At 40.6% G+C, this 12,410-nt stretch overlaps 1 protein-coding gene across 2 annotated transcripts in view; it reads left to right on the plus strand.

Moving 5' to 3' along the window:
• LYRM7 (LYR motif containing 7) overlaps nt 1–12,410 on the plus strand; it is a 262,162-nt gene that overhangs the window by 56,426 nt on the left and 193,326 nt on the right. For both annotated transcript variants that reach the window (XM_044060811.1, XM_044060812.1), the window contains exon 2: nt 11,829–11,901. In XM_044060811.1, coding sequence (XP_043916746.1) covers nt 11,829–11,901 — 73 coding nt within the window. The remainder of the gene's footprint in view (nt 1–11,828; nt 11,902–12,410) is intronic.

The following is a 12,410-nucleotide window of genomic DNA, read 5'->3' on the forward strand; positions in this document are numbered from 1 at the left end:
CACACACTCATGCACTTTATCTCCCATACAAACAGAATGGCTAGTTCATATCACATACACACACACATTTTCTCTTTCATACTGAAATGAATGCAATCACTAGTGTAAATTATATATATATATATATATATATATATATATATATATATATATATATATATATACACACACACACACACACACACACACACAGACACAATTTATTTACTTTCTTTCAGGAAGTAGTGAGAAGCACAGTGTGGGTGGGTCTGCTACAGATGGAGGCAGCTACTTTTAATTGCAATTTTTAAGTATTTGAATTCATCATTCGTACTGCTACTGCTTTGGAGTCTCTTAAGTGGCTACAGATGGCAGTGTGCTTCGAATTCATAAGTGCTGTTCTGAGCTGAGATTCTTAGACCCCGGCATGCATGTGCTGTGAATTCATTCATAAATAGCAGTATTTCCACAGCAGAGCATTGAACCAATGTATGTACTTCACTATCCTGAAATTTGTACCCAACACTGAGGCAGAGCTGTGTGTGTGTGTGTGTGTTTTCAAAAGCAATAATGCCCATCAATGCAGTAATTCATTCATAGGTTCATAGATTAGTACTAAACTAACTGCCCTTGTGAGGCATTTTAATTCTAGCCAATTATCCCTTGTGAGACTCAAACCCTGCACCCTGTGTTTGTAAGGCAAACACTTTAACCATTAGGCCACCCTCTCACCCAGAACAGGAGCAGTCTATGATTTGCTCAGATTCATAAAAGCAAGCAAATACAGTCAAATAAAGGAAGGATGAAAGATTCAAATCCCTGACTACAGGAAGGAGCTCATTAAGAGGTTAGAACCTTAATCCTCTACAAAAACTGCCTTATCCATTTTCTGATAAATCACTACAGGTTAACAGTTATTGAGATGTTCCGTCATTAGTGTCTTGTGCAATATTAGTACACTACTCCCTGTTATCAAATGTACACTTCTTGTTATCAAAAGTATACTTGCTGTTATCAAAAGTATAAGGGTTGTGCCCTCTCACCTCCATTTGTCAATATCTGCAAATTGATCAACTTCTTATAATGGTTCCCTCAAGAGTTTTTTTATTTTTTGTATTTAAATGAATCAATTGCCTTTTTGTAAAAAAATAAGTGATTGTTCAGTGGTTTCCCCTCCTGTATGTAAACCTGCAACTCAGTGGTGATAGCTCACTTCTCTAGTAATAACATGCCCCAATATTTATGATTCAAATGTAAATATTTAGTATTGGGGCCATAGGTAATAATAAATGACACTGTATATGTAAAATCGGACTTCTTTTTGAATTTTGTTAACAGGTGCTCCCTTTATTTAAAATGTCTTGTTTTCTTTTTTTTTTTTTCCAAAATCTCTTTATTTCAATTTTCTTTTTTTTCCAAATAATAACAACAATAGAATAACTCAAAAACACAAATAAACAATGCAAATACATATCTAAAGAAAACAGACAACAATCTCGTTCTGAGAGAATTATACACATATATATATATATATATATATATATATATATATATATATATATATAATATATACACTAGAAGTCACTACATCGTCAAGTAGAGTATGAGAATTCTTATGTTCATTTGGTCTCATAAGGGATAGTGGAATGGGGATAGTCTATATAGAAAGTTGTTGTTGTGTCTTTCGGCTTTTCCCAGTTAGGGGTTGCCACAGTGGAACTCTGGTCCGCTAATGATTGGCAGTGGATTTTTACGTGCCGAGTTGCCAGCCCTGACGCACAGCCTTCAACGAACGTATGCCCATTCGCGCATGTCTCTACACAGAAGACACTCTAGCTGAGAATCGAACAGGACAACGTCTTACTGTGAGACGACAACGCTACCACAGCATCACCACCGCAGTATAGTCTATATAGAAAGTAAAGATAGAAATTCAATCATTTATTGTATGGTTAGGGAAAATATCTAGATAGACATATACTAAGAGAAGGGGGAAGATGCAAGAAAACTGGTTATACTACATTCATTTCTTATTAAAAGGTTAGCTTTTCATGTCAATTTGTGGGCAATTTTATTTGTCAAGAATTATAGCTAGTTAAGTAACCCCAATATTTTTGGTAATATCGTTTGTTTTTTGTTTTTGAATAAACTAATTTGTGAGATGAGATATATTTGATAGCAAGATTGCTAAAATTTTTCCATGTAATTGGTGACATGAACTTCCAATTCTTTGTAATAAAGAATTTAATAAGGGCACACATCGTAATAAAGACATGTTTTAATATTTTTGGAAGAAATGTCTTGTTTTCTTAATGTTTAAAATTAGGTCTAATTTATAACCACATTGTAAAAATCTGTAAATTAATTCCGAAGCACAAGTTTTAAAACTTTTAGATTGTGAGCAGTTTCTGTTAACTCTATAGAATTGTGATGGAGGTGTATTATTAAACATATGGTTGGGGTGTTAACTAGTTGCTTCCAGTAAAGAATTTTTGTGAAAAGGATTCCAGAACAAAGTAGTACTCGATATACCACCCAATTGTTTAGCTATAGACCCTTCTAAAAAGAAATAGTGTTTTGTGGCATTCAACAGTAACCAAAAAACACGGCTAAGTAAAAATGTCACAACAAATTCCAAAAACCTGTTCCAAGAGCAATAAAGGTCGTCCTCCCACACAAAACCAGGAAAATAGATGGAATCCACCAGCGGTATTGTTAATAAGTTTGTTTATTTCACACCACACCAATAAAATCTAAGCGCTTTCGTCTCCCTTTGGAGACTTCTTCAGAGATAATATAAGAACTACAAAGCACATCAATTTATATCAATCCAATAATGGGCTGGCCAATGAATTAATTAATACACACATTTCCTTTTTTGCCTTCTAAAAGTAATATACACACTGTTTTCTATTGTGTGTAAGTTAACAGTTTTTTGTTCGGGAAACAGTGAATACAGCCATTAGAATCAAAAACCTGTAAAACGACTGTATGGATGTTAAAATAAAAATATTAAAAATATATTAAAAACCCACCACCCCTAGATATATTGGTAATGGGTTTTTAATATATTTTTATATTTTTAATATTTTTATTTTAACATCCATACAGCCGTTTTACAGGTTTTTGATTCTAATGGCTGTATTCACTGTTTCCCGAACAGAAAACTGTTAACTTACACACAATAGAAAACAGTGTGCATATTACTTTTTGAAGGCAAAAAAGGAAATGTGAGTATTAATTAATTCATTGGCCAGCCCATTATTGGATTGATATAAATTGATGTGCTTTGTAGTTCTTATATTATCTCTGAAGAAGTCTCCGAAGGGAGACGAAAGCGCTTAGATTTTATTGGTGTGGTGTGAAATAAACAAACTTATTAACAATACCGCTGGTGGATTCCATCTATTTTCCTGGTTTTGTGTGGGAGGACGACCTTTATTGCATTCAACAGTAAGTTGTAGCCCCCACTTACTTTCATTTAAATATTTCACAAATTCTTTAAGATCATCCTCACCAGAAGTCCACACATGTCAGCAATCATCTAGCTATCACATAGATACAGATACTGTGGCAGGTGTCATACACCTCTTCCAGGTAACTCATGAAAAGATAGGCATAAAAGATGCCTCCACTGAGGTCCATCTGACTTGCAAAAAAACATTCTTGACTGAAATGGAGAACATTCTTAGTACTTTTTATATCAAGCGTATTACAGATGTGTGAAACCCAGAGCTGTAAAGATTAGTTTTATATAGCCAACATTCTAAAACTTGCAGTCCTGCCCAATGTATATGCTGGTGTAGAAAGAATTAACACTTAATATATACATGTACTGACTTACTTCCATCTGAAAATCCTGTATTTGTAAACATGTATGCTGTCATTATTTCAGGTTCAAGTCATATATTTAAATATTTTAAATTATCTTAAGTAATCTCTAAAACCAGACCAAGGATCCTTCAGTGATCCATGATCAGATATTATGGGTCTTCCTGAGGATGATATGTTTTTTATGAATCCTTCGCAAAATGCAAAATACAGCATCTTAGGTTTAGCCATCATTTCAAAGATGTCTTTATTAATGCTACCTTCCTCAACTGCAAACCAGAGAAACATCAATTTCCTTTTTATGCTTTTTCTTTTTTGATCTAAGAATTACATACACACACACACACACACACACACACACACACACACACACACACACACACACACACACACACATTTTCTCTCTCATACAGAAACAAAATGCAACCAGTAGTGTAAATTGTATACATACGCACACACAGTTTATTTACTTACCTTTTTTCTCAATGGAATGGCTATTTTAAATTGTGTGCGAGAGTGCGAAATAGGTTTACATCTGCGTTAGCATGCGTGCATGGCTTTCCTTAAAGGATAAGATGCTGGTTTAGCTTTTTCCCCTGGATCCTACTGTCTGCCTTGTGCTTCCCCCTCCCCACAAACACTGTACTGAAGTGCTTACAGTGAGTATGTCTCCCGATGTCCCTGTGTTCAGACAAGGGAAGATATCTATGCCTGCCTGTGGGGGTGGGGTGGAGAAGTACTGAACCTTAATCCATATATGCTCAGTGTTCTGAAAAATGACCTAGCTTCAGTCAAAGGGTGGGGGCAGGTTGTAAGTAGGTAGCAGATCACAGTAGGTGTGGATGTGACTACCCAAGCAGGAAATAGTCGCCCATATCATGAGTATGTCAAGGAATACGGGTTCCCTACGGTAGCCGAACAGCTCGGAAGATTGACAATCACATCACCGACGCTAGGAGACCGACGGAGCAGATAACTGACAACTTGTAATCCCGACAGTGAAAAAAACGACATGGAAAACGTGTGAGCATGACTCGGTAAGTGTGCAATAGTGAGGGATTTAGGGTTAGGCTGCGGGTAAAGTGAGTGTGCGATAGTGAGGGACTTAGGGTTAGGGTGCGGGTAAGGTAAGTATGCGATAGTGAGGGACTTGAGGGTTAGGGGCGGATTAAGTGAGTTAGGGTCAGGGTGCAGGTAAGGTAAGTGTACGATAGTGATTGACCTTAGGGTTAGGGTTTGGGTTAAGGTTAGTGCATGGATAGTTGTGTGTAAGTTGTAGTGTAGGTTTTTAGGTTGTTGGTGTGCTTGTGTTGTGTGTGTGTTGTGTGGAACAGCAAACTTTTTGTTTTGTTAACTGTCGGGATTGTGGTTTGTCGGGCATGTGAATTTTCGTGTTTTTGCGATTTTGTTCTTGTGGTGTCGGTGTTGTGTCATGTCGGTTTAGCGTAGTAGACCCCAAGGAATACACATGCACATGACATAGGGGGTTTAGGTGATCCCTTAGGTGACATATGTGACCATGTCACCACCAGGGTATGTGGTTAAGCCAGTAGCAGTCCTGCCATTGCTATGATTCCAGTAACAGTGCAAACTTCCCAGTAGCAGCCTAGATGATAGCCCCCCCCCCCCCCCAATGGCTTTCAGCCTAGGGGATCTAGAAGGTTCCCACCCATTTGGAATAAATGGATTCAAGATGGATTTGAGAAAGACTGGCTTGCATTCGGGAGAGCACAGACATAAATTAAATGTTTTCTTGTTCTGAAATTATAAGTAGTCTGCCCAGGCATGGCAACTTGTATTGTTTTGCTAGGTCTATAACTTTGCCTGAAATCTGAAAATGCAGTCTTGTGTCATGTGATAAGGTACATTTCTCTTCTACCTATTCTGGGGAGAAAAGAGAGAGAGAGAGATCACTGCTCTTTTGAGTAGCCTTTTACCAACTATGGGGAAAACATTCTGCATTTCAGCAGGTTTAAGAATAGGTCTACTTTAACTGGTATTAGCAGTTGGCATATTTGGTTTTCTGTCATAAATTTTTGCTATAGTTTTAAATATGACAGTGTAGTTAAAACTTTTATTCATTTATAGCAGTCTCCTATTCATTTTTGTTTAAGAAGCACTCCATATTCCATTACATAAATACTCTGTAACCCTCAACCCCATTTGCCAAGAGACTGAATGAGTGCGACAGGGTAGTTTTCTGGTAATGTATAAACCATGATGTTATTCGTGTTTCACTGTTGCAGTCATTACATTTGGGTTATCTGCTTGCAGGTAGCCCTCAGTCGGCCTGATTATCAAAGTCATGGGTCCTGCATCGGTTGCTGTCTCATCTTCCATGATGTCAGGTAGTCAGGGGTATAAAGCATGCAGCTGATGCCATTACATCAGTCTTTCTTGCTGTGCGGTGCCCGAAGCAGAAGCAGTTCGCAAGTGCCAGTCGGCCGACTCCTGAAATTTTCGTTTTCGAGTTTCAGATCCGAAGTCTTCAACTAAGCTAAGTACCCCGTTGGGGATCCTTTTTCTTGCTCTAAACCGATGTCAGTAAAAGTTAACAATTGTATTTCTTGTGGAAAGCAAATACCTCATAAAGATTTTCATTCGTACTGCATTCCTTGCTTAGGCCCAGACCACGACGTACCTCTCTGTCGGTTTTGTGCCTTATTCAGACCTCGAACTGTTCATCACCAGTTCATTCTCGCATCTAAATATTTTGGTACCAGGTTCAATTATCCAGAAATGGCTTTGGTAAGCCACCCGACTACCGACATTCTGAAAAAATGCAAAGATAAAGACAGAGACGGCCGCATAGGTCCAAAACTGCCAACAACACTTCTCCTAAGCTAGTTGCCAGTTCGCCAGTACTCAGCGAGGTGCTTTCGCAGCCCCTGATACCCACTACTTCAGATTTGCAGGCCTCTACTGAGACCCATTCGGAGTCCGGTATGCCACGAGATGTTTCTTCGACTGTGGAACCTGCAGATGTCTCTACCTTGGATGGGTCCGGATCCGCTGTGCAGGCACCAGCTTCTGAGGGTGTATTCAGGCCTACTGACTTGCATATTAAACCAATGCCATCTTCTTCTTCAAGGCCTAAAACTCGATTCATGCCTAGAAAACCGACGCCCAGACTGCATGGTCAGGCCTCTATGCCTAAAAAGCAAATGATAAGAATGGCTGAAGAGCTTATTACTCTAATCAGGGGAATCCACCCTTTTCCCTCTAAGAGATCTAGAACTGATTTTCCTTCTGATTCTTCTGATCAGGACTCTGAAATTTCTGTTTTCTCTGATGACCAGGAGTTGCCCTTATCTACTTGTGAGGATTCTGATGCAGAGGACTCCATTCCCTCTGCTTCCCCTCCAGAGGATTTCTCTTTTGGTGAAACCTTGCATACTCTTAGGGAGCATTTCCACTGGGAAAGCCAGGATTACTCTGACTCCAAAAAGAGGCTTAGGGAATTCTTACTCCTACCTCAACACAGGACTTTAGCTTTCCCTCCTGTTCTGGACATTGTAGATGATGCCTTCTCGGAATCTAGCCTGGCCCCTGACTCTTTACCCCCACCTCCCAGAACACCTGACAGGTATTATAGGGTATCTGACTCTCACAAGTTCCTCTTTAAGAATCCTACTGTGGATCCTGAGACCATTTCCCAGGTACCCAAAGGTATTAAGGCTATTACTGCCAAAAACCCTACCCCCTCTGATAGAGATGCCAGAGCCCTGGACAGATGGGGTAAGAAGGTATACACTTCTGCAGCTTTGGCCAGTAGGGCCTTAAACTGCCAATTTCATATGTTAAAGTATCAGCAGCATATTATTGGATTGCTTAAACAGAAAAGTATGTTGATTCCTGACTCTACTGAAAGTAAAGAATCACAGGATTTAATGCATTCTGCTGAACAAGTTGGAAAACATACCTTGCTATGTGGTTTTGATTCATTAGAGGCATTTTGCAGGGCTGCTGTCACTGGGTCTGTACTTAGAAGGCATGCTCGGCTTAAGGAGCAATATTTGCCAGATCATGTTAAAGCTAAATTACTGGATGCTCCCTTAAACCAAGACTGCCTGTTTGGCGACAAAGCAGAAGTAGTACGTAAAAAGATGGAGGAAAAAGCTAAATCTATGCAAACTGTTAAAGATTACCTGCAGGTACAGCCTCCCAGATTTAGTAGGTACTGGCCCTCTAAGAATTGGTCCCTTCCTGCCTCTTCCAGGCCTTCTCAGTCCAAACCCAGAACCAGCAGAACACCCAGGCTTCAGTCACAAGATACTCACAGGCCTAAGCAGTGGGGGACTCCCACTTCCAAAGCTGGGAGTAGTAAGACACCCCTCTGTGGTAAACTGTCACAATGACTTAACTTTAAACCTTCCAAGCCCTGCTCAACTGACTGTTCCTTTAGGGGGAAAGATTGCCCTGCATGCAAAAACTGGGAACTCAATACCCAAGACAAATGGGTTTTAAGTACAGTTTCCCAAGGATACAGATTTCACTTCCCCTCCTTACCAACCCCAAACGGTTGACCAGACCTATCCCCAAATCAGTGGGCAGAGGCTCAAAAGCAAGTTCTCTCTCTTCTAAGCATCTGGGCTATTCAACCTGTCCCAGAAGAGTGGGGGAAAGGTTTTCACTCCAGACTTTTCCTGGTACCCAGAAAAAAATCCTGACATCCTATCCTGGGCCTGTCTATCCTAAACACCTCTTTGGTATTCCCAAAATTCAAAATGCTAACTCTACATCAACTGCTTCCCATGCTAGGCAAAAATGCCTTGTTGGCAACACTGGATTTAAAGGAAGCCTACCTGCACATCCCAATAAGGGAATCTTGCAGAAGATACCCACACTTCAATGCAGGCTACATGCACTATTAGTTCTCTGCACTGCCGTTTGGCTTATGTACTGCGCCCAGGGTATTCACAAAGTGCCTAGCTCCAGTCATTGCATTTTGTAGGCAAAGAAATATTCCAATATACCCATACCTGGACGATTGTCTAATTCAGACAGAAAGCCAGGACATACTATTAAATTATCTGGCATTTGTAAAGAAATTACTAACTTCTCTGGGGTACACCATAAATGAAAATAAATCACATCTAGTACCCTGCCAACAAATTGTATTCCTGGGAGCAGGCTTGAATACAACTTCCCAGATGGCCTACCTCACACCAGAGAAACAAGTTCACTTGACAGCCTACTTCAGAAAACTGGCCACAAAGACCCAGCTATCTGCAAGGAAAATACTGCAAGCCATGAGGTTCATGACCTCTTGCATTCTACTAATTCCATGTGCAAGACTGCATATGAGGAAACCACAATGGTATCTAAAACGCCTATGGTGTCAACATTCTCAGGACCTAGAATCAATAATTCCTATCATACCTTGTCTAAAGATAGAGTTCCTTTGGTGGGCAGAGGCCTGCCACCAAAACAAGGGACTGCCATTCGCTCTACCCTCTGCCTCCCAATCCCTAACAACAGACGTATCAGACTATGCATGGGGGGCTCACTTGGTAGGGCAGTGCATTAAGGGCAAATGGAACATGAGTCAAATGCACCTGCATATCAATCAAAAAGAAATGTTAGCTGTACAGAATGCTCTGGCAGCCTTCAAGGACCACATTCTTCCAGGACAATTATTGGTAAAGATGGACAACACCACTGTTATGTGGTACATAAACAAGCAGGGGGGAACCCACTCATACCCTCTTTGCAGACTAGCCACGGTTCTGTGGAACACAGCCTTGCTCTACCAAGTGCATCTACAAGCTCAATTCCTGCCAGGAAAGCTAAATACACTGGAAGGTGACCTAAGCAGAAATCTCATGGACCCACACGAGGGGAAACTGGATCCAAAGATATTCAACATTTTGAAAAACAAATGAGGGAGCCCAGAGATAGACCTGTTTGCCTCCCCTCAGAACTACCAATTGGACAAATTTTGCACAAGAACTCCCAATGGACAAGCTTGGAAAGAGGTTTTTCCACGTGAAGGACTGGGCATCCAATCAGTTTATACCTTTCCCCCTCTGCCTCTCCTCTCCATAGTGCTGCTAAAGATCAAACAGGACAAACCAAGGACAATACTTATTGCACCAGACTGGCCATGCCAACACTGGTACCCCCTCTTGTGCAGTGTGTCACTTCTGGAACCATGGCACCTGCCTCAGACCCCTGCCCTGCTGTCCCAGCAGGAGGGCCAGATTCTGCACCCACAGCTTCAAACCCTGAGCCTTGCAGCCTGGCTAATTTCATGAACTCTCCGTTACCATCCCTCAGTAAGCAAGTGATGGATGTCATTCTGGAGGCAAGAAGGCCTAGTACTAGAAAATTCTATGCTGAAAAATGGAAAAGATTTTGTTCCTGGAACCAAACACAGGGGATGGACACAAAAGTGACCGATTTACTGCACATTCTTCAGTACTTAACTGAGATGCTTCAAAAGGGCCTTTCCTTTTCTTCCATCAAAATTCATGCCTCGGCCATTTCAGCTCATTATAATACAGAGCCAGCCCTCTTCTCTCATCCACTGCTGAAGCAATTCCTCAGAGGGGCCAAAAACTTAAGACCGCCCAGGAGAGCCCCCACTCCAGCCAGGGACCTTAACTTTGTATTGGAAAAGCTCACTCTACCTCCCTTTGAGCCAGCTGCAAATGCAGAGTTGAAATTACTTTCTTGGAAAACAGCCTTCCTTCTAGCAATCACTTCAGCAAGAAGGGTGTCTGAATTACAGGCCCTCATGGCAGTGGAGCCTTTCATCATCTTTCATGTGGACAAGGTGTCCCTCAGGACCAATCCCTCCTTTATGCCCAAGGTGGTATCCAATGTGGCCCTTAATCAGTCCATTCATTTGCAACCTTCTTTTCTAATCCACAGAACAAAGGAGAATGAATACTGCACTCCTTGGTCATGCACACACAACTTAGATTTTACTTGGACAGGACTAAGCCTCTCAGGAAATCTGAACAGCTGCTTTTTGCATTTGTTACAGGGGCAGAGGGGAAGGCCATTTCAAAGCAAACCATTTCTAAGTGGATAGGCCATTGCATTCATTTCTGCTATAAGCACCATGGAAAACCTACCCCACAGGGGATAAGACCACATTCAACCAGGGCTGCATCTACCTCTACAGCCTTTTTAACAGGTGTCCCTACCAGGGACATCCTAGAAGCTGCTACCTGGAGTTATGTACTTACCTTCACCAAGCAGTACCACTTGCCAAATTTTTCTAAATCCTGAGCTGGTTTTGCCACTGCAGTCTTGCAGGGCCTTATAGCTAGTCCTAATGCTATCTAATTGCCTCCTCCCTTCCTTTGCTTTGGGAATCTACCCAAATGTAAAAACTGCAACAGTGAAACATGAAGAACATAGTACGGTTGTGTACACTTACCATAAATGTATATATTTGAGTGTATTCACTGTTGCAGTTCTGGTTACCCTCCCTCCAGCCCCCTGACTTTTATTGACTATGCCTCTATTCTTGCGTACTATGCTTAAAGCTTTCTGGTGTATTTGCCTTTTTGTTGGAGGTATAACCTTATATGTATAATTGCTTCCGATTATGGGGGCACCTGACATTTGGGACAAGAAAAACTGATGTAATGGCATTGGCTGCATGCTTTATACCCCCGACTACCTGACGTCATAGAAGATGAGACAGCAACCGACGCAGGACTCTAGACTTTGATAATCAGGCTGACTGAGGGCTACCTGCAAGCAGATAACCCAAATATAATGACTGCAACAGTGAATACACTCGGACATCTACATTTATGGTAAGTGTGCACAACTGTACTTTCTCTCAGTGACCCGTTCCTTTAAAGGGAGCACATGTTTGAGAGTAAATTTTAGTTTAAAAAATGTTTCAGTGTTTTGGCATTTGCCTTTGTCTGGTGCTGCATAATATCTGTATACAATGTGCATAAGTCTTCAAACTTTTTTTTTTTTTTTTTTTTTTGCTTTGAACGTAAATACTATTCTTATGTTAGTTACTTTACTTAATCCTTTCTTACTTTTAGGTTCTTCAACTTTTCAAGACACTGCATAGAACAAGACAGGAAGTTTTTAGAGATGATGGTGAAGCTCTAGAAGGTAAAAATTGTATCAAACAAGTTTGCTATGCTAACTCTGAAGTTTTTTTTTTTTTTTTGCGTTTATATTTTGTATTGGTATTTCATTAGTTCAACCATTTAACTGATCATACATTGACCATACATCTTGCATTTAAACAAACATAATTGTTTTATCCCCCCATCACAAAATCCAATCAGCTCCCTGCAGTCCTTACTTCCAGTCTTTTTCATCAGTACTCTTAACTTTCCCCTTGTCTGTCAAAAATCTCAGTCTTCCCAAATGATATGTGGCAGCAGATTCACTGGATATACTTTCAAATGTGTGTTTCTCCAAGGCCTGTAATAGTAAACACTGTTTCCACTGATACCAACTTCCTCTTCCCAGTGCTCTTACTACCACTTTCCATCTTCACCACCCTCTCAACTGCTTACATCTCCGGTGCTCCTTTCCTTTTTGCTTTAAGCACCCTCTAAAGACGTTCTCCTTAAATATCTTTGTATTCGGCTTCCATGCCCCGAAGTAGTTAA

The sequence above is a fragment of the Protopterus annectens genome, chromosome 2.part0, assembly GCF_019279795.1.
Source record: "Protopterus annectens isolate FY-2018-M chromosome 2.part0, PAN1.0, whole genome shotgun sequence".
NCBI lineage: Eukaryota > Metazoa > Chordata > Ceratodontiformes > Protopteridae > Protopterus > Protopterus annectens.